The 23,176-nt window shown below is 41.8% G+C and overlaps 1 protein-coding gene across 1 annotated transcript in view; it reads right to left on the minus strand.

The window, feature by feature from the left end:
- DHRSX (dehydrogenase/reductase (SDR family) X-linked) overlaps positions 1–23,176 on the minus strand; it is a gene marked incomplete at its 5' end in the record, with an annotated part of 114,726 nt that overhangs the window by 41,705 nt on the left and 49,845 nt on the right. Inside the window, 2 exons of the mRNA XM_010009509.1 lie at positions 5,008–5,215; positions 18,357–18,458. Coding sequence (XP_010007811.1) covers positions 5,008–5,215; positions 18,357–18,458 — 310 coding nt within the window. The remainder of the gene's footprint in view (positions 1–5,007; positions 5,216–18,356; positions 18,459–23,176) is intronic.

Consider the following 23,176-nt stretch of genomic DNA (forward strand, 5'->3'; position numbering starts at 1 on the left):
GGATGACTTAGAAATTAAAGATTTGGGGTTTCAGTTTCATCAACATTATGCTTCAAAATATAAATGGCAATCTACTCACAAGGATAATTACAAATAAATTAGAAATAAAATATTCAGAAATCACTGAAATCAAAGCATCTGGTCTGAAAAATGGATTCATGTTTTCCAAAAGTAAATTGATATTTTAACTTTTCATTGTTATTGATGGGCAATATATTCAAAATCTCAGCAATGCTAATGGGACAAAATCCTCAATTTTCTGCACAAATTTAATCATTCATTTACCAACAAACACCAAGAAGTGAAGACAAAGGACACCACCCATCCAAGAACAGGAGAATTCCAGACACTTTGCTAGACAGATTTTCCCATCAGTACGCAACACCTCCTGTTACAGTCTTTACGAACTATCTACCAGAGGAGATTAACTGGAGCTGCCTGGTCTCCCCAGTATCCTCCCAAGTCCTGGGCAGAGATGTTTACCCTATTTTACACCAGCTGGGATGCAGATGTGCCACTGGGATTTTTGCAACTCCTCTCATTCAATCTCTATTGTCTTTGACATGATTCATGTGCTAGGGCTACAGGGAAAAAATACAGAAATTATCTGGGGACTGAACCAGATTGGGGAGTTACAAAAAATATCAGCTCTTCAGCAGTTGGAGAGCAGAGGAAAGAGAAGTGTGACTAGCTGGTCTTGAATATACAGGAGACATGAACCAGAGAAGAAGCTGTGTTACTGTGGCTGGGGAGTTCACAGATCTGTGATTCACAGTATTACAGGGCCCATTTGTCATGCATAAAGAGAGGATGATGAAAGGAATAAGTTAGTCATGGACAAAAAGCTAGACAGAACACACAAAGATGCTAACCTCTGGAAAAGGGAGCATATTCAGGTGTGGCCCATAGGCTGGGAAAGGGAAAAAGGTCTTCTTTTTCTAAAATTTTCCTAAAATCCCTTCTTAATTCGGTGGGCAGCGTACTCGAAGGAGTGCCCTCCATCCCAGCCTTGTAAGAGCACCATGAACTCCAGTGCAGTGTTCAAGTCTATCTCAACCCAAGGGGATAGCACAATGTTCTTCAAGCTTTTGCTAAAACCAGCCAGCCATAATTCTCTCATGATGGTATTTTCTTCACCTCTCACTTTAGAAAGTAATATTTAAGTCAGGCAAAAGAAGAAAAAAAACCATCCCAGCTATGCTGTTAGAGTCCATAGTGTACTACCCTCACCATGTAACTGCTGAAATCCTCACTGTCTTAACGTTTGCAGATTGATAGCATTTCTGTTAAACTTTCACCTCCTTGAAAACACTCATATTCAAAGCAGGGATGAAGGAGAATGATTTGCCTTAGGGATCCCCTTGTCGACTCATGTGATTGCTGTTGAAAATGGTCTGGATCTAAAAGACCACAAAGGTGTTTGATGTTCTTCATATATCCTTCAGCAAAAGAACTGGGAGAACAGTCATTGCTCTTGTGCGTTTGCATTTTCAATAACACACATGAAACAAGCTATGCCCTGCCAGTTTGGAACAAGCTCTGTCCTGCCTTGATGTACCCATGCTGTGTCTTTTTCATGGCTGAAGGTGAAGAGGATGAGCAACAAGAGGAAGAAATTACATTCTTAGGGAAAAATAGGACTGGGGTTAGAGGAAGAAGATAGGAGGAAGATAGATGGAGAGGAGGAAATAAAAAGGTGAGCAGAAGTAAGACACTACATCCCCTCCTCCCCCCAAAAAGCTAAAAAACAATGACACAGGGAGGGAAAAGGCAATGGAGACAAAAAAGCTCAAAAGACACAGGTGAAATAAAACTATGAACAGAGGAATTGAGTAGGCATGCATGAAGAGAGACAAAACAAAGAAAAATAATGTAAAACGCAAGGAAAAGAAATAAAAAAAAAAAAAATGAACCATCCTGCCCAAAAGGAGCTGAGAAGAGAAACATGGGATAAATCAGATTGGTAAGAAGGCAGAAAACAAGCCAAAGAGGAAACGTGGAAGACAGTAACACAAGTTTCATTTAATACTGTTCATGGGACAGACCTTCCAACAATTTTTTGTTATGCTGTTGCCCTGTGGTCACTGTGATATGGAAGACATTTGGCTTCAGAGCAGATCTCTGAGCAGCAAGTACAAGCAATGGGGAACGATAGCCACAACTGTGACTGCCAACCCAGAATCTCCCAAGTGGGAGAATGATCCCACAGAAAAATCTGTGGTAAAGCAGAGAAGACAACCTCAGTTTACTGTCTCCTTTATGTCAAGAAAGTCTTCTGCCTTTCCTTCTCTGACATACTTGATGGATGAATCCCTCCTCGGCCACTATCACTCACCTCCAGTTTGGACACTAGCCCAACCAAAACCTAGGAATAATGGGACAAGAGCACGGTAAACAATTCAGTCTGCGGCCACTGGTATTGTTTCCATCACAGAGTATGGCCCCCTTTCTCCACTGTGAGTAAATGACTCCAAATTGTTTTGCTGACTTCCTGCAAGGTCAGGACCAGCCAATCTGGGAAAATATACCCAAGTTGTTAAATGAATTACAGCCAACTAGTGCAATTCAATATAAGGAAAAAGCCATTATAAATCCTTTAGAAAGATTTCCCATTCACACAAGCGGCAAAAATGAGGGATGGCATCACTGGGAAACTGTGGCAATTTGTGGAACACTATCATATCACTGCTTACCATGGGTGTCTTTACCACATCCATTAAAGCTCTTCAACACCGCTCTGAACCACCAGGCGCCTCCAAGGCCCTGTGATGTAGGCAATGCCTGCGTATGCTGCCCCACAGCAGTCCTCCAGGGTTGGTTGCTAAACTAGCCACTCATGCTGTAGGCACACACTCAAATGTGGAAGGGATATCACTGTTTTCATTAGCACCATTTAAGCAATAACTAACTATTCACCTGACAGGGCACTTATGGACAATAGGCTAAAAAAACCACCAGGAGTATCTTCTTCCACCTGAATCAAGAAAAGGTTTTGAGCTGAATCTACAGCCCCTTCTGCGTTCCACCAGTGTGCCTCTGTGCTTGGAAATCAGGCACCACTACTGCTCCCACATGATTCAGAGCACCCATGCGGGAAAGAGCAGGCAAAGTCAGCCAGAATCTGTCATCCTTTATGGCTCATCTTACACCAATAAAGTTGAAATGTAAAGGGCAGGTTTGGGTGCAAAAGCTGCACATCAGTCTCACTGGTATGTTTTTATTTTTTGCATCAGATTGATCATGTTCATACTCAACCATAACTCTCCTGAGACATTTCTAGTTCCTTTAGAGTATGAGTTAATAATGGTGAATCAAAGGTAAGGATGACCCTAAATTAAAGAGGCACAACACAAGGCTTTGATATAATCAAGGAAACTACTGCTATCTAGAAACATAGAATATCCATATTTAAGTTTGCATTCAGCACTTTAGCCCAAAGAAATACTAATTACACTCCCTTTAGCCCCTTGCATGGTGCCATCCAGCATATGCCCATCAGAAACAATGAATACATACATCAACTGAAGAGTAGGGTAATTTCCTGTGGTTGTTTTACAAGCAAGCGATTAAGCTGTGACTACCCCACAGAGTTTAAACAATGTGCTTGTAATAAAACTGATACCATAGTATGCAATCAAAAGTCAAAGAGAAAGTTTGACGTGCTTAATGCAGCATTCATATGTAAAATGTCTGCAGTGGAAAAAGCCCAGCCCTCTAAATTCAGTCTTTGTTTCAAAATGAAACCTCAGGCCAGGTGCCTCTGAACATGTGCAGAAGTCCCTGTCATAGGATGGGGACAGAATTTCTCCATGGACGTGATGAAAAACTCAGACTGGATCCATGCAGGCAGAAACTCCCTGGAGCCCCTTAGGAGACAGGCTCTGTTGGAGCCTGTTAATAGGTGCGTAATTGCCACACGTGACTTCACGGGGGAACTTTTGAAATGTATCTGTTTTTGAAATGGAACTTCTTAAATGTGTCTCGGTTATCCCGTCTGTTCCTCAATTAACTGAACAACACCTCACAGCTCCTGCATGACACCAGACGCATTCACCACATCATTCGATGCCTTCCTAATGTTAGATCTATCCCATAGACTTTGACACACAGTTTTCCTAAAGGAAGGTAGTCGGACAGCAAACAACTATGCATTTAACCTGTCTTACTGGGTTAAAAAACCAGGCTGGCTGTGCACTTGGATCCAGGTAAGCTCTCAGGTGACACAAACAAGAGCCGGGGCTCCTGCATGTGCAGTGAATCACAAGGCTGATGCGTGAGCGAGCAAGCACCACAGGTGGGAGGGATGACCCAGCCTGGGGCTGGGAGGCAGGTGGGGGAAGCTGGAGAAGGGCTATGAGGGAGGCCGACAGGGAGGACCAGGATGTCAGGAGCAGTGCATGACAAGGTGGAGGCCAGAGGCAGAGTGAACAGACAACAGTGTGCCAGGAGTCACAGGCCACGGGGCAGAGCTGGCAGGGAGGAAGGAGCAGCAGGCAGCATGTGGGCTGGGCAAGCGGCCCCCCCACAGTCAAGTCAGCAGCCCCATGTGCAGCAGGCAGGGAGCGAGCAGCCACAAGCATATGAGGGCAGGATCAGGGCCTCTACCTATGCATTCACTTACGGATGAAGTCTATTAGCATCTGCCCCAGCCATTTTAAAACATCCCAGTTACTGAGAGTCTCCCTGACTAGGCAGTGACGAGTCCAGGTTCTGCACCACAACCATCACCACAGCATAAGCATCAGAAAGGAAAGCAGTCTTTTAAGGTTCAGAATAAAAGACCCAGTTCACAAGCTTCTAAATGATTTGTATCTTTGACTGAAGGCTGAAAGCTTTGTTCAAGCTTGAAAGATATTAAGGAACCCTTGAAAATCCCCATTAATTAAGAGAAAAAAAAAAAAAAGGCAACAGAAGAAAACCCACACTGAGTATTCAGTAACAATTTTCTTGGAGATTAATCTGCACACTCTTATTACAGATCAGTGAACACCAAAAATGGTTCAGTACCTGCTTTGTAAGTCGCTCAGGTGCAATTTGCCTACATAATGGGTGGCTGATGAGACAGTGATGATCCTAGCGTTGTGACTGTGCGTTCCTGATTGCCTCAGCGTATCCAGGAGGAGGTTAGTCAACAGGAAGTGTCCCAAGTAGTTCAAGCCGAAGTGCTCCTCAAACCCATCCTCCGTCTTCCTTTCAGGGACCAGCATCACCCCAGCTGGAGGAGAAAGTAGATGTAAAACCTGATGATTTATTTCAGAGAAGCAGCAAGCTAGAAGGAGCATGGATCGCCTGTTGCAGTGTAAACACGACATTTAGAGCAATAAGTGACTGGTGATGGCATGTGAAGTGTAAAGCAGACACTGATTGATTACTGCTGAGAAAAATGTCAAAACTCCCAGTTTGGTTCCTTTATCCAGAAAACAGTCAAACTGACTCTCCCCCTCCTTTCTTCCCTCCCTGCAGGATTGTGAGGATAAATGAGTTCATTTGTTAAAACTATTCTGAAGACCTTAAAAGTTGAGTTAACCCATTGCTGACATGCCAGAAAGCAATGCTGCAGATACACAACCACAATTAATCCATCTGCAATAGGTGGGAGCTGGGTGATTCCAACAGCATTCCCTCCATCAAAGAGCTCAGAGCAGTGGAAACAAGACCAGGCTAAGCAGCAGACCTGCTCTCCCAGATGGATTTCTGCTGAGTCCTGGCTGGAGTTTAAAGATCTGTTGAGTCTTCATCTGAAATCTGCAACTTCTATCTCACTGGTGTGGGTGAGAAAAGATGCAGTAAATTTACCCAATATATCCTAATTACTGTGCTTACAAGCAGCTGCATATTGAAATGAGGTTTTGAATGCTTATTTTGGCAATATTTTTGCATATATTTCTACAAACCACAATTTTCAAATTCAGTGCCTAAAATAAGTATCCACATCCCTAACATGCAATGTTGATTTCAGCATCTTGCAGAAAATCCTGAGCTCATGTATAAATTATATTGCCTACCAAGGCTGCGTGGGGGATACCTATCCTGCTCAATCAGAAGTGGACTTGAATGTTATAAATTATTCTGATTTTATTAAAATTTAATTATCATACAAGTGGACCTGACCTTTGTAATTAAAATGTATATGGACATGTCTCACGGAGAGTTACATTGTATGCCATTTGCCTTCTTTCTACAACACACAAATGATACAGCAGAAAGGCCACCTCTGCTCACAGACATGAGAAAGTGTCAGCTTAATCCTCATGCTACTTCACATGTCCATTAAAAAGCCCTTAACATCTCGCTTCTTGATGTCAGTTAGCCTGATGATGGCATATTAAATGACCATTTTAAACTGCACATGCTGTTCATCTACAGCACTCCTTCTTTGGGGGTCCTGCCACATGACAGTTCTGCTTCATTACTGCTGCTCAGGCTGAAAATGAGGTATTCTCAGGATCTTTTTAGCATGGCCAACACCTTTAGCAGTTCACCTATGGCTGCCTACTGCTTAACTGGAGAAGCAGAGTGAGGGTAAGAATGAGGGTAAGAGTGAGGGTAAGAAATGAGGGTAAGATGACAGAGCAAACAAAAAGCTTGGGTATAACACAGCATACCTGCATATGGAGAATATAAGACTGAACATGAGAGATGCTTGTTGACGGTATGATGAAAAAAACACAACAAAAATTACATGATGTGGCTCTACAGAAGCTCTGATTAGCATCTCTCTCTGCCATTGCAGCCACCTTCCCAGATCCCTCAGAATGACAGGAAAACCCAGCTGTCGGGTGTGGTTTCTCTGTATGTCACATCTCAACTCTAACAACGGGAAGACACAGATTAGAGGGTGTCTGGACAGGTGTCCTGTTGTATTCCCCTTCCTCAGCAGCACTTACTCTGATGCATGGTGCAACTGCTCAGAGTTGTAAACAGGTTTCCATTTCCTCCCTAATCTGCACATAATGACATCTGGAACAGTGGCTGGGACTGAGCACTGCCATGAGGGGTATGGACAGACATAAAAGGGAGACAAGCCCTGCTGAGACTTTTTCTTTGCTACATTACTACATCTCTGAGCACCAGGGCTGGTGCAAGGAAACAGTCTGCATCTCCCTGAGGGCCATCCTGTCCTCCAAAGCTCTGACACTTGGAAAAGGCAGGAGGAAGCAGTTTACCAGAGGTGTATTTGCAGCAACACTGGTAAAAAAACACAGAATGGCAGTGTTCAAGACCAGGCTAGATGGGGCGTTGAGCAACCTGGTCTAGTGGAAGGTGTTCCTGCTCACAGCAGGGGGATTGGAATTAGGTGATCTTACGGTCCTTTCCAACTCAAACCATTCTATGATTCTATGATTAAAATGCAAGTCCATGAAAAGGCAGCCAATAGAAAACCGCCTTGGCACAGAAAAGATGATGCCAACCCCAAATGCTGCTTCTGCATCTGCTGGGGCTCCTACTGAGCTCACTATAGACCCTCCACACAAACACACGCACTAGGCTGAGTCAGACAGAGGGCTAGAGGAATCTGGCTGGACAAAAGTGTGTTAGACGGCCCCTACGGCCATTCAGCTTTCCATCATGATCAGCAGGCAAACCCAGGGAGGCTGTCACCACTCACATCAGCCCTGAGGATGCTTGTGCTACAGCAACTGCCCCCTTGACCTCTGGACAAGACACAGGATTTCAAGAGCACATGGAGGCTTCGCCCTCCACCCCAATTAGTCTCCACCATCTGTGCTGCATGTCCTGGAAGCAAAACACAGATATGAGCCCAGGTCAGCAGACGGAAAAAAAATTCACTCCTGCAATGCACAACTGTTAAGGTACATGTTTCCAAAAATTACACTGCTCGTTCTGCAGGAGCTTCCTCTGAGTAGAAATTGCGGTCAAGTCCTTGAGCACGGACAATCATCTCTGCTTGCATTTGTTGCTACTAGAACTCCCTTTTTGTCTTCAAGGTCAAATAATATTAATTCAAAACACCTTTGGAAGACTTTTTTTCCTTTTTTTAAAAGAAGACTCTCATCTTTGAGGCAGTTCATATCAAGGCTATCAAAAAATCTTGCCCTGCAATTTGAGGGTTGTTTCTTTTGTTTGAGGAGAAGCCATTTTAATTCACCGAGCACAAGTGAGGAATACCCAACAGGCAACTGAACCTGGCTGCTTCTCTGACAAAAGGGAAACCTTGGAATTGTAGCAGCAAGCTCTCTTTTTCACATTATTAACTGCGTAACATTCAATAGGTACTGGAAGTGGCATACTGTTGATTTTCTTCTGTCCTGAAACATCATCAGCTTTGCTCAAGGGCCCCAAATGGTGACTCAAAGAATGAAAGCTGCTTCTGTTTTTAATTCCTTCAATTAATCCACTTCTATTTGATATATTTAAAAAAAACCCCAAAAAACGAAACCCTTTCTTAGACTGTTTGTTTACCTATCCTCTTCATTGTAAACTAAGAATGATTTTTCTTATTCTTCTGCTTTGGAATCCATACAACCCACAATCTTTCTGGTTTTAATTATCTTAATAGTCAGTCTCCTCAGTGTTTTGGAGTACGTGTGAAATTTGAAGTGGCAGCACACAGACCATTAATGCCAAACACCTCAGTTCTGATTCAACTTTCTTGTACCTTTTTCCCCCTGATTTAGCGGCATTGTTTCCAATGCATATCAGCATAGCATTAGAAAATTAATTAATAAGTAAGCTGAACATGAGATTTTACTTTGATTAGCTGTTATTGAAATATTCAGGCAAAAGGCTGACAATATGTTTGCCAAAAACTGATGAAATGATGCACAGATGTGTGATTTTGCAAGTGTAGAAATAAATCAGAATAAGGAAAATACTTTGCTGTATAACTATGCTGAAAAACCGTTCTCATACATACAGTAATACATTCCAAATTGCTGCAGTTATGCATTTTTGGTAATAAGTTCAAATTACATGCATTTTAATTAGCTGTAATGAATTAAAAAATCTGTCCTTTTTTACTTTTATGACTAGGCAATAGTCGTATTTTTCTCTCAAAGAATGAATACACCCGAAGAGTACTGTCTTTGCAAAGAGACATTTATTATAATTTTCTTTAAAAGTTTCTAACGAAACTCTTTGGGATCCATCAGTGAATTAGTCTTAGGTGATTTTAAGAGCATAATGGGGCTGATGCTGCTCACAGCATAACCAAAAACTTTATGACAGTTGTAAATACTACATGCCAGGCATACTGTATTTTTACTGGATTATACAGGAGAATTTGTAACATGCCTGCCTGTACTGCAGATGATGGCAGACGTTGCTGTAATTCCTGTACTTCCCACTGCAAAGACATCATTAAGCTCCATTATAAAACATGTTTTAAGAGCTTCAAAAATAAAAGTATTTCACTCACCTAGATTTATTTACAGTGAGTTACCTGGAGGTTTTTAGAGGTAGCTCTCTCAAACTCACTACAGAAGAAAGATTTAAAATCTCTTCATATGCAGAACAAAATGTCTTTCTTCCCAGCCAGACTCACAGAAGTGGGTTTGGAGGCAGTGCCCCCACATGCAAGTCCTTTAATCCCCAGCAGCCCAAAGGCTGGGCAGACAATGCAAGAGGTCAGTCACACACGCTTACATGTAACACCTTCACAGCAGGAAGCAAACCTAAATAATCTCATCCACCCAACTCTTGTTATGTACAAGAAAGAGATACATACTGTACCAAAAAAGTTACCAAGGGGGCAAATGAATAAAGACAGTAACCACAAGTAAAAGCATAAAGCCTTTTCTCCATACAGGTTTTATATTGGTATAGCTGACTGACTTAGCAGCATTTTCCATCCCATGAGTGCAGCCACATGAGGTGACCCACCTCACTTAACAGAGTGTCCAAACTACTCTGCTCTGCACAACCATACACCAAAAGATCTACGGGTGGATCTATCTACATAAAAAATAGTATAACCCACTTCTCTCCTGAATAGGGGCATCTATAATGGAGTGAACATCTCAATAACTATATAGCAGCATCCTCTGGCTAGGCTGCCTATACTAGATTGCTTGTTCCACATCATTCTATTGGGCTGTGCTATCCCAGAATATGCCCATCCTGCAGATCTCTCCCGCATAGTGAGCAACAAGAAGGTGCAATGCATTATTAGAAGAATTGCCTCCAGAAGTGCCTATCAGAGACACAACTGTACCCATATAACTGCTTTTTACAGGTATGCCTCATCTGGGCTGCAGAGAGATGAATTTACAGCACCACTGAGACACACTGCTAAACTACATCTGTAACCCAGAGCCCAGTGCTACAGGCATGCTGCACACCTACTGGTATCCCAGAAAAATGTTCTGAGTCTAGACAGGACCACACACAGAAGCCAGATTTTCAGTATATGAAAGCTGAAAAGGCAAAAATCCAAACAGTTAAGAAGAAAAGAAGAAAAACACAAAAATACAAATGAAGCTCAGTACAGCTCTCTGATGCTATTTTCCTGTATCCCCAGACTCTTGCACTTCCCAGTATCTTCTGGAGCTCTGTATATATGTATATGCAGTTTTCTAAAGCAAACTGGTAGGAAACTGAAGCAAACACAAGGAATTTTACCCCATGACGTAATGATGACACCTAGATGACACCTAGAGTTCACACCAATGCATTTGACCTTTGGGAAGATCCACCACCATCAGTGGCAGGACAGTGTCCTGTGCATGGATCTTCCCTGGAGGGGACTGTCCACAATGAAAACAGTTTGATAAAGAGGAGGGCAGCATAAGGACCCAGTTTCGGGTTGCAGAGAAGAGCCATCTCCAGAGGGTTTGGTCTTTCCTGCCTCTTCCCAGAACAACCCCTCCAGAGGAGTTTGCCTGAGCCTCTGCTCAGCACTAAGCAAGTTCCCACTAGCTCCTGCCTCCTCCTCCCTTGCAAGGGGCTCCGCTCTGCCCATTGCCAGTTCTGCATGCTGCCTTCCTGTGCCAGCCAAAATGCATGGCCCTGCCTAAGCCAAAGACGGTGTGCTGCTTCCCAGCCAAAGCTCTGGGCTACGCTCCCCTCCCTCCCTTACCCTCAGAATCCAGTGACCTGACACTGATCTTATCAAAGAACAGCATGTATATGGGAAGGAGGTGACAGGCCCAGCCCAGCCTTGTATATCAGCTTCATCTGCCTCTCTGCTTCCCTGAAAACAGTAAGTTGGTTCTCCCTAATTTTCTTAGCCAGCCACTCTAGCTCCTTTGTGTCTGAATCTCACAGATCTCACTCTGCATCCTACAGGTATCTGTCAGTCACATGCCTTCCCTTGCTTTTGAGGATGGTTTCCTTATGGGGCCACGATCCATGGCTCTGAGGCTCCCACCAGCTTCCCCATGCCCTTTTCAGTGCCAACCAGTTGTGATACAGGGGTAGGTGACAATTAATTTCTACAAGTTATGTTGAAGTTGCTGGCTAAATTGAAGAGAGAAGTTCCAATCACATCCCCACCAAGGGGGATAATTCCCACCTCTGTTAAACATCAGTAAACTCCCTGCAAAAAAAAGTTCAGTCAGTTTGTGCACAACAGTCTAGTCCTCAAGATAAGGACTCAATCCTTGTGAATTACATAGTGTCTAAGCACCTGCAAATTCCTACTGAGACCTCTCCTACAGTTCAGACATACCTTCATTCTCACTACCCACGCCAGCTCCCTCTCCCCATACTTGCTGCCTTACGAATATCCTGATATTGAACAAGAATACCTGCTACATTCATAGTTTAATTCTGTTTAAAAGTCTTTCAATCAGCAAACTCAAATGTATTGCCATCAACTTTTCCCCCATCATAATGGTTCCCGCCTGAGAGCTCTGTTCCCTCCCACCAACTCTTCACTCCATCTTCTGCTGTCTCTCCCTTATAACCTCCCAGCCTTAACTACCTGTTCCATTCAGTTCTCCACTCCCAGGCTTCTCATATAGATCTGCCTCTCTTGGAAGTTACAGTCTTGTCCCATCTGCATTCAAACCAGGCTTCTTCCTCTTCCAGGCTACAGGTTTTTTTCACCATGCCTAAAAATGCAAGAGACAGCACTTCCCAAAAGACGCAACCGCTAGCTCACTGAGGTCATGTCGTGGTTCAAGCCCAGCCGGCAACTTGGAACCACGCAGCCGCTCACTCACTCCCCCCCTCTTCCTTCCTCCCCCCGCTCCCCGAGGGATGGGGAGGAGAATCGGAGGAATGTAGCTCCCACGGGTTGAGATAACAGCTCTCCAGTAACTAAGGTATAATCCAAACCACTACTGCTACCAATAATAATGATAAGAGGAATAACAAGGGGAGAGGACACAACCGCTCACCACCCGCTGACCGATACCCAGCCCGATCCGAGCAGCGATCTGGGCCTTCCGGGTAACTCCCCCCAGTTTCTATACTGGGCATGATGTGCTGTGGTATGGAATACCCCTTTGGCCAGTTTGGGTCAGGCGTCCTGTCTCTGCTTCCTCCTGGCTTCCCCTCCTCTCTGGCAGAGCATGAGACTGAGAAAAGTCGTTGGTCAGAGTAAACATTACTGAGCAACAACTAAAACCATCGGTGTTATCAGCGTTGTTCCCAGGCTGAAAGTCAAAACCACAGCACTGCACCAGCTACTAAGAAGGAGAAAAAAAGACTGCTGTAGCTGAACCCAGGACAGGTCACCATCTACATCAGTTCACTAGCCATGACTAGGGAGATGTTTGCATCCTGAAAGTGCTGAAATCACATCCCAGTTCCACAGTCATGTTCCAACTGTATATCAAGGTAAAACCCAGACACTCATCACCCCCCATCAACTTCTCCCCATCCTGTAGTCTGCTTTTAACAGGACAGAAACTTGTGACAGGGATCACAGAGGACCCAAGCTCAGAGGCAGCCACAGGGAGCAGACAAGAACTTGGTGCCCAGCCTCAGTGCCAGTGCATTTGCCTGCACACAGTACTTCCCACTATGCTCGTTTTATTGTTGTGATTAAAGCAGGAAGACCTGCTCAGTCTCAATGCAGGACATGATTGGTACAGGCAAAAACTTTAGCAATTAAAACATTAGAGGTGGTTTTCAAACCACAGTGCTTAACAGGCTTCTGACTTGACCCATCATGGAATATTCCACACGTGATGAAAGACACAGCCACCTCTGACACAGAGGCAGCATTTTGCCTGCATTCAAATCCCTATTCCAAACAGTGATAACAGCAAAGACTTTATAAAGAAACTTGTCAGCATTTTTGACATTAAAAAAGTCCTAAGATGTTTTACTTATCATTGTTGGAAACAGATAAACTCTTTTATCTGGCATTCAAAAAAACTAAAGAAAAACCTATAAAAACCCCTTAGCCTAAGGCAAACACTTGGCATGAAAACTCTTAGACCAAACATTAAATGTTTGGCTAACTAGTAAGGAACTGAAAATTGAGTAATGTCTACTGCTAGTGCTCCCAGATCCACCTATAGTGCCCACAAGGGAGAAATGGACTGCATTAGCAGTGCCAAAGAAGATAAAGCAATGCATCTTTCCAGCAAAGACAAGCTCTTAGTTTATCAGTAGTTTAAAGTAAAAAAAAATAAATAAATCAATAAAATTGCAGACCATCCACGTTCAAGGACTCTGAGAACAACCAAATCTTGGTAGGTTCAGCACAAAACTGAACAGGCTGCAATACCTCCTTAAGAACAGATTCACTTTCTGATTCAGTGTCATGCTGCTACACTGCAAACACAGAAAGCACAGGCTAGTTCCTTGGAAAAATACGTAGGTTAAAAAACTAAAATATGTTCCATAACTGACATTTTGTTTCTACACTAAAATAAATCAGAGCATTCATAATTGGGTCTGCCTGGAAAAAAAACCCAAACACTTTTTTTCCTAAAAATATGCTCAGTAACTGGTTATTTGAGTTGGCACAACGGTGAGTTATCCCACTCACTATCAGAAAATAGGAAAGTCCGTTACAGCTTTCTAATTGAATAGGAATTTCTCTTAGAAGTAAAATATCTTGTTTTGCACTTTGTATAAAAATATTTTTACCTGAAAGCTATGAAAGGATTAGGTAGGAATAAGACATGGCTCACTCCTGCCTCTGAGGAAAGCCAATGGCAAATGTTCCACACACTTAAGTAGAACCGGCTGGGTTTCCTAATCCATCAATAGCTGAATTTTGTATCTGTCTTCCACTGATAAAACATTCACATTGAGAACATAAAAGCAAATGGGTCAAGAACCTACAGCATGTGGAGCCTGAGATATATCCCTTTTTACGAAGTGTTTGATATCATAGACACAGAAAAAGCTTTGGAAATAATTAAAAAGACAAAGATAGCATCAAACAGAAGACAGGATTTTCATGAATGAAATCCTTGCAGTTTGAAAGTCAGAAGTAGCCTGAAGTTACTCTTCTAACTTACTAGTTCTTTTAACAAGAAACAATCTTTTATAAGAAATCTGATATCTTTATATAGGATACATATCATTCTGGCAGACAACAGTGCTATTCAAGTATAATAAAAGCTCTAGCTGATGACTACTGCCAAAAATCTGGGCACTAGGTAATGTTGGCACTGTATAACCTTCAGTCATTCTGAACAAGCTGGGTTGGATCTCGTCAGAAGTAGCATTGTGCTCTGACACATGTGCCCAGACAAGTTACTTCCAGTACCCAAGGCCTTTAATGCCTGTAAAGAGCAGCGTGTGATCCGTCTGCCTCCTCATACTTTCTAGTCGTCACTCTTAGATAACCTCTTCTGAAAAATCTGAATAAATGGCATCTGTTGTGCACTAAGTTTCTCCAGAAAAATATGGCTCTGAGAATATCTTCTCATTTTAGAACACATTCATGCCGCATGATACTGTCCTTATAAATCGTCTAGTTTTGCCCATCATTCATGGAATACCCATTTAAAAACAAGTCCCCCACCACCTCAAATTACCTCTTCCAGCATTAAACATCTCCCAAAGGCTCATCTCTCCCATGATGTCTACTATCTATCATCCCTTACACAAAGGTAAAGGGCCACTTGCCCTTCCACTTGTCCTCCTCCCTTTCTCCCTGTTCCTCTGTACCTTTTTCATCTCAGCTTTTCTGACTTACTGCTCTTATTTGTCTTCAAGGAAAGATAAAGATGAAACATGATGCTGTAAGCAAGACACTGATATAAGATGCACTGAGATACCAGATTCAGAATTCACCACAGCCTTCCTATGTGGCTGGAGGAGAAGCATTATTCTTTATAAAGCCCAACTTCCACTGGAGTCAACAGCAACCTTCCTCACTAACTTTCCCTTCTCCAGTGAATTTCCATTTCTCTTGAGTTTCTCTCCTTTTCATTTTATAATCTGTGTCACCTGCAGCTGCTACAGAGAGGGGAGCTGGCTCTTACCTAATCCAGTGGGACAGGATCTTTTCACATGGATCTCACTGTGATAATACAAGTAACTATTGTTAAACCTAACTGATCAATAATACTTGTGAATAGGTAGGTACTTATAAAATGCTGTGATCCTGTGATATATCCACTTGTTTCACCCTTCAGATCTCACTTCCTTCTGAAGATCTGGTCCTGCAAATTCTCAAAGACAAGAATAATTTAACATGTGATCCACGGGACTAAAACGGCTCCCTGCAAAGGATTATGGCTGGGCTGCATGTGGCTGAACTGTGGCCGTTACTTTGGAGTAACGCAAAGAAACATATATATTTCACATAGGTATCTACTGATAAATCTTTTATTATTCCCTGGGAACTAAAGAGGGAAGCTTAGAGACATACTCATTCTATCAAGAGACTGAGATTTCTTAGATGACCCCTGAAGTATGAAATATGAAGGTCTGCATTAGCCAGCAGCTCAGAAATATTGATTTTAAATTGGCTTAGATAGGCTTCAACCTGAAATATATTAACTGTAATCTGTGTACAGTAGGCTAATAATATCCTGAAATCTCGAAGTTTTTTTTGTGTTGGTATGCATGCCAAGGAATATACCAGCTGTCTTCATCATTTTCTCCCACTCCTTTCCTGACCTGTAGCCAGAATCACAAACCATTCAATGAACTGCAACAGAGAAAGTAGTATATCTTTGCCAGTGAGTTAGACCATCCACATTTGGTATCCATAGGTGTTCTGTTGTCATTAAAGATGATGTGATTTTGGTGTTAGCTCTCTTTGTTAGAATCATTAAGTACTGTAAACAATGTATAAGTAAAAACATTAGCTACAAGGTGCTGAGAAACAATTATAGCACACAGAAAATAACTGACTTGAAGTTAGAAAAAAACCTCTCTGGCATGAAGCAGTGACTACTGCTTGTGGAATTTTATGAAGTGTTTTACTATCTGTCCCTTCCACAACCACAGGAAGATAGCAGACTTTCTTATGTATCTTAACAGCATACATTTTAATGAATGTATTAAATAATTACAGTTGTGTACATGATGTAATTTACTAAATACTTTTCAACTGTTCAAAGGCACAGTTCTTTTCAAAAACAAAACCAAAAAATGGCACCCAATTGCTAATTAGCAGAGTAGAAGACATATTCTTCTGACCTTCTCTCAGATTAAGCTTTCTAGACTGCTTGTCCTGCATTCATCTTTCTGTGCCTCATAGTTCAGCTATGTAGATTATTTTTTCACAGAAAATTAATTTGTTTTCTGTGTCATAGCATTTTTCTCTTTTTAGCACTAGCACATTATATATTTTAAAAATGTTTATGTAATAGTCTATTTGAATCTTTAATGCTTTGTTTATTTTAAAAACCAAGAGCTGAGCATGCACATTACAGATGCAGAAAGTGTAGTAATGGCACAACAGGCCTTTATTTGTCAACTGAAATAATGTGTGCATTCAACCAAATTTTTCCTTTTACATTAGAAATTAGAAAGTTAAATGTATATGGTAAAATCACCTATAACAAAAAGAGAGGAGGTGACTCTAGCCCACTAATCTCCATTTTGAACGCCCTAAATATTCATGTAAGGCTTCTTAAAGTGTCTGAATTAGTTGGATACCTAAAGCTCACTGAAATTTTTGTGGCACCTGGTGTCTAGCTCTAGGAAGATACTTTGAAACTCAGGATTTTACTGTTAATTTAATTCCCAATTAGATCCTTGAGCTAGGCAAGAGGTGGAGAATAAGTGATGGAGAAACATTTTTTAAAGGATCACCAGTGACCTGGAAAACTGCTGGAGTAGGCATGCAAAACTAGTAAGATTTTGTAACCAAGATTAAATATCCACTACCTTTAATTATTGCACATTTTAAATAATAATGGTAGGCTATTTTGACTAGTCAAATAAAAATGAACATTTAATTGAACATTTCATGAATGTTTCATATCAATCAGTAACTCAAATACTCCTGAATTTTTATTGCAATATTTGCTTGTGTTCCTGAGAGCTTTTTAAGGCATCAGCGAATTGTAACAAACCCATTTATTTACAGCACGTTTGCCCTCACTAGGACTGCAGGGTGCATAGGAATACAGAAAATGTTCTTTGGGATGTCTTAATAAAAATATATGCAAATAATTGGGAAAACAAGAACAGTAGCATGTAACAGCAGAAAACTTCTAAAAGAAGCTTAAATTGTTGCTGGCGGTTTTTTCCCCTAGTTAAATAGACAGGTGAAGATTCCCCTTCAGGGAAATGCATGCAGAGCGTGCATGGTTTTTGGAGGATAATTATTGTATGGACTGGTTTCCAAAAATGCTGTGGCTGTAAAACATGATTAGATGGCAAGTATGTGAATAACAAAAGTTAAAATCCATAAGAGTAATGAGATTCATTTGATAATTGTACCAATGCAAGATAAATGTTGTCCTTTTAATTTGTTCTCTGACCACTGAGGACACTTTATGGACAACTTTCCAGCAGTACCTTGATCTAAGCAGTGACTGCTCTGAGGGCACTGGATAATTTGCTAGATTATATTTCAGGTGGATTAACGCCCCAACCCAGCTCACCAGGCAGCTGTAGTGAACACGTGTTCATACAGGGAAAACATAATGGGAGAGAAAGTAAATAAAGGTTTAAGGACAGGTTTCCTACACACATACAGTACAGCTTTCCTTTCCTTTTTTCTGTTTATTAAGGATGCTCAGATTCTTGTGCAGTTGCATGATTTCTAGTGCCGGAGAGCTAAAAAACACAGCAAAGGAACAAGAGTTGCAATCACGTCACAAGCAGGGGTGGCATGGAAGTGTTCAGTCTGCAATCTCTCCAACAAATGCAATTTAAGTCCTAGAAAAACATTCCTATTAATGCAGCCATATTGTAACCTGCTGTATGGTTCAGATAATTGATTTGAAATGTGAAGTGATAGATGAGAGCCCCGTTTGTCATGTCTTCCCCTGCAGACATGAAGAAAAAAACCCAGAACTCACCATTATTCACCAGGACATGGAGTGGACAATTCTTTGCTTTAAACCGCTGCACAAATTGCCGTATAGACTTCATGGAAGCCAAATCACAGTATAAAAACTCCACTGGGAGAGAAAAGGAGATGAAGAAAAACAGAGTTAGGTCAGTTACAATGATATAAAAACACAATTACAGACATCAATAAGGGCTTTAATGATAATGTCACCAGGAAAGTAAAGATTTTAAAAATAAACCAGGCTTTTCAAAATTACAGGTGAAGCTGGTCTCAGAAAGTTCCTTTTTTCTCCTCCCTTTCTTCATTTCTATTTTTAAAGCATTGTCTCCTCGCCGAGGAACTATGAGGAATGTTGCTGCCAGGAGGTGAAGAAGGGTATCAAGCAGAGCAAATATGTTTCAGTCCTACTGATTCTTCTTTTGCTACCATTTAGGAAGAGGGGCTACAGCTCTTCAGTGTTGCGAATATCAAGACATGGCAGCTGGAAATCAAAAGGGGAGAGGAGAAGCCACACAGGGCACCACAACATTTCCCTGTGTTCACAGTGCCAAATAGGTTGCCCTATATTTTTTTGCAGATCATCTTCTGAGTGTCTGTGCTCCAAACAGTAATGGAGTCTGACAGCATTTTGAGGCAGTAGCAAAGCTGAGCAACCGTGTGCCCATGCAGCAACTCATCCCATCACTGACAGCAAACATGGCATCATAAGTGATGCCATAGCTCCAGTGGACATCCAGAGACACTTTGTGTCCAGGTCACCTGGCAGCAACAACCAGTCATGTTGTTTTGCCTTTTGAATGTGGACAAGAGTCATGCTGCCCCTTGGCTCCAGTAATGGCAATGTGATTTGAAAGGATCACGCCTCACATGGATACTGTGGGCAGCATCCTCCTAATGTCGGTCAGGGAGCAGGGTGTCGGTGTCTCAAAGTATATTTAACACTGGGATGGTTTTATTTCCAATAAAACACATCTCCCACAAAAGTAACCTTTATCCAAAGCATTAGTCAGCCATCAACCTTCACTAGTACACTACAAAATTAATTAATGATAATATCTGTTTTGCTACATGTTTTGGTGGGACTCCACATCAGCCAGATGTCTACTGCACCCAGCTAGGCCTGGTGCACTAGGGCTGTGGGGTGGATTTGCCTGAACCTCTTCTATAAAGTGAATTTTCCAAGAAAGATCAAGAAGTGTTTCAACTGAAGAAAGTCTGACAGTACTGAGCAGCCTCCAGTGACTAAGCCCAGCAGAAATAAAGGCAAAGGCTGTACAAAGCATGCTCCCCTCACTCACTGTGTCCTTGTGGGGTGAGTGCTTACTGTCCAGTCTGATTCAATAAACTCCCAGATTTCCCAAGCTCTGGCTTGGGAACCAACCTCTGCACAGATGCCTGGTCCCCCAGATGGTTTTGGCCACCACAGCTGAGGACTGGGGCTCCAGATCCTCACTGGGTTTTCCCTGCTGTCCTATGCCTTCCCACCTCGCAGCCAAAGGGCTGCTCCCCAGTGCTCCACAGGAACAGCCATTCCCTTCCTTGCACATGGCTTCTCCCATCTCTTCTTATGAAAGAAACAGCCTTTAAAAGAAGGGGAAATTAAAAGATACACAGTTCTTCGCACACAATAAAGAAAGCCCTTCTGACATGATGTCCTGGGTTCAACTATAGCAGCCATTTTTCTCCTTAGTAGCTGGTGCAGTGCTGTGTTTTTGACTTTCAGCCTGGGAACAACTCTGGTAACACCGAACACATGAACATTGAACTATTGCATAAACAGGCTCCAACATAGGCTGCAATGAGACCTTTCCTCTTACTCTTTTTGTTGGGTCATCCACGCTGTTCACCAAACTGTTTCATCCTGTCACAACCGAGGCTGAAAGCTGTAATGCCTCTTTATAGCATGTCTGTACAATAAGAGTTTAAGAAGGCCTGAAGGCACAACAGCAAGATAAATAACAAAAGACTATCACAGCTGCTATTAAAATCCTTTATAGGAGAACAGTTCCTTCAGTTCCCTTCAGTTTTACAGGACGGGGCTTCAATAATCCTTATATATTTTCAACATAGACAGTCCAATAAAATTTTTTTTAGTGAATTTATATAAATTACTCAGTGCCCTTTTCCCCTTTTTAAAACCAAAACAAAAGAACACCAAAGAACACTTAGATTCCAGTTTTAAGGTAGTGTAAATAAATTTCTTAAAAATGGCAGTAAAGTCATGCCATTTCAGTAACACTGACCCATGAATAACAGTGGCCAATTTCTTGAGCTCCCTGTAGACCTTTAGAAGGTCTGCTATTTTGTTTAATTTCACTGATGTCCTGTATCTGGACGTGGTAAGGAAATGCAAAAGATATTCACTCCTGTAAAAGAAGATAGTTGTTCAAGTCATTTCTCTTGTGGCCTGGCAGTTATACAAAAATCACATGAACAGCACTGTAATTGCTCAGATACACAAAAAACCTGGTTGTACTAACCTATTAGTAACTCATACAACAAGGAATGGAGTAAAGACACAGGTGAAGCTTTATGCTGACTCTGCTGTTGTTCTACTTCTCCAGGCAGCTCATCAAGGAAAGAGATTAGGGAAAGCATCACCAGCTTCTTAGGAGGCAGTCACTCACACTGCCAATGGAGGAGTCCCTTTCAGTACAAAATATTCATCTCAGTACTGAAGGCATTGGGCTTTAGCTGTGGTATTTTGTGGCACAGCGCAGGGTCCAAACAGTTCTTCAACCACCTGTATGGATTGTGGCAACATTATTGACTCTCCTGGATTTTGCTAATGCCTCTATTATGTGCAAGAAAAGCAGGCCCCTGAGAACATTCACTAAGCCAAATTTTAATATCTCCCCTCATTTGACCTTGAAATTGTTCTTTTCTGCACTGCCAACGACGACAGTGGTTAGATAACCACTGTGCCAAGGCGAGTGCTTTTCAGCCTGATCGGTGCAATCTCACTCTTCCTGGGAATTAACTTTTTGCTACATCTGTCTGATCTGCCTTCCCTTAATTTCATAGTTTTGCAGAGCAAATGCTGTCCTTTGTTACGATTATACATTGCCTAGACTAATGGTATACTAGGCCAAGCCTATCATTACTAAGCTTATTTACTTGCTTACTTGGGAAGTATGTCATCATATTCAGTGTTTGTGAAGTACTTGCATCAAAAGATCAGAACATGCTTTGGAAAGGAAAACAAACAAACAAATCAACCCCCAAACTTTTATTTTTGCTCACAGAGCAGAAACGTTAATGGCCAGAGTCCTTGTTTATGCTTATTCGTGCATGGCAGCTCTTTGCCAGGAGGCGGTTTCACTGGTGCGAGTGCTGCACCAACCAAGGTGCTGTTCCACTCAAGAAAGAGTGCCAAAACACGTCTCCAAGTCATATGCTGACTCAGTGGCAGGGCCGTGAATAGAAACCAAATTTCTTCTTCGTTCAATGATCCGAGTATTTAATTGTTTTAATCAGTGTACTGAAGAATTACACAGAAGCTAAGGACAGTGGTTAGTTTCCATGATATTTTGAAGCATGCCGATTTTTAAAATATCATAATTAATAAAGACCAGTGTTTAATAAAGTGAGCAAATGGCCAAACCTGAACTTGAACTAACAATGTGACTTGAACCACTTTTCAGAAACAATGATGGCAAAAGGTTTTCTATATAGAATAGGTATGATCAAAAAGATGTGAGGTAACAGCAAGCAAACTGAAACATGCCAAAATTAATATTTAGATATCTTACTCATCTTTTTGGTTTGTCTGCCACCAGTCTTCAAATTATTCAAGTACCTAATAACTGACAACAGTGACTATTCTGCTTTTGAGTTTAATAATAGGTTTCAAAATTAACTGGTTCCTTCGATTTTCTGTATGCTATTAAGAACAAAATTGGGGAGTAGAATCTACATACAGAGTATCTGCAGCTAATGCTACTGAAATACTCTAATTGCTAACTCTATCCCATTTCATCTCACTTTCTCCTACGCTACTCCTTGCTTTCAGGTACTTCTATTCTGACAGACATGCCTGTATTTCTTTCTTCTCCTGTATGTGTCCTTAGTTCTTATCTAAACAATCTTTCCAATAAAAGCAAGTGAATATGTAATTCTCAGACACTGGTTGAAATATTGGACTATTATTGTAATTTGATGACTCAGCTGTCAGAAATTTATTAGCTAATAAAATATAAAAGGAGGATAATTTCCCAAAAGACAGCTAGAGTTACTTATACCATTTTTCACATATGAATAGATATCTATATGATGGTGCTACAATTAGCTGCTTTGCCTAATTGCTTTCTTTCAAGCATGTATGTGCCTGGTTCAGCAGCTTTTCAGCAACACGGAATGATGTTTTCCCGGCTAATCCTGAAGGCAGCCCTACGAATCACAGACAGCTACTCTGGCTGACCGCCCATGACACCACTGAGCACCATTACTGTTCAGTGCCTTTTCCTGCACTGAGCACCCTCTGTTCATGGTACCTGAAGTCAGGGGACCCAAAGGACAGGTATGTAGTGGCTCCTGGAGAGCTACTGACACCATGAGCCCCACAGGAGCCAGGGGGAGGCCCACTGTCAGGAGAGCCTGACACAGCCCCAGAGTGCTCAGCTTCCCCAAGTTTCCCATTGGAGTCAACTTCCCCATTTCTGTCCACCTGCTTCTTCACACTATAAGCACACCTTTCTTTTTAACATCTAGAGTTCTCCTGTTTTGCTTTCAATGCCAGCACAGCTGTGTCTGGTTGCACATTTCTTCTGTGTCTGCATCAAAGTGCATAAAAAGCACAAAATAGGAATTTTGGTCTACTATGGAAGG

The sequence above is a fragment of the Nestor notabilis genome, unplaced genomic scaffold (genome assembly GCF_000696875.1).
Source record: "Nestor notabilis isolate BGI_N333 unplaced genomic scaffold, ASM69687v1 scaffold13532, whole genome shotgun sequence".
NCBI classification, from domain to species: domain Eukaryota; kingdom Metazoa; phylum Chordata; class Aves; order Psittaciformes; family Psittacidae; genus Nestor; species Nestor notabilis.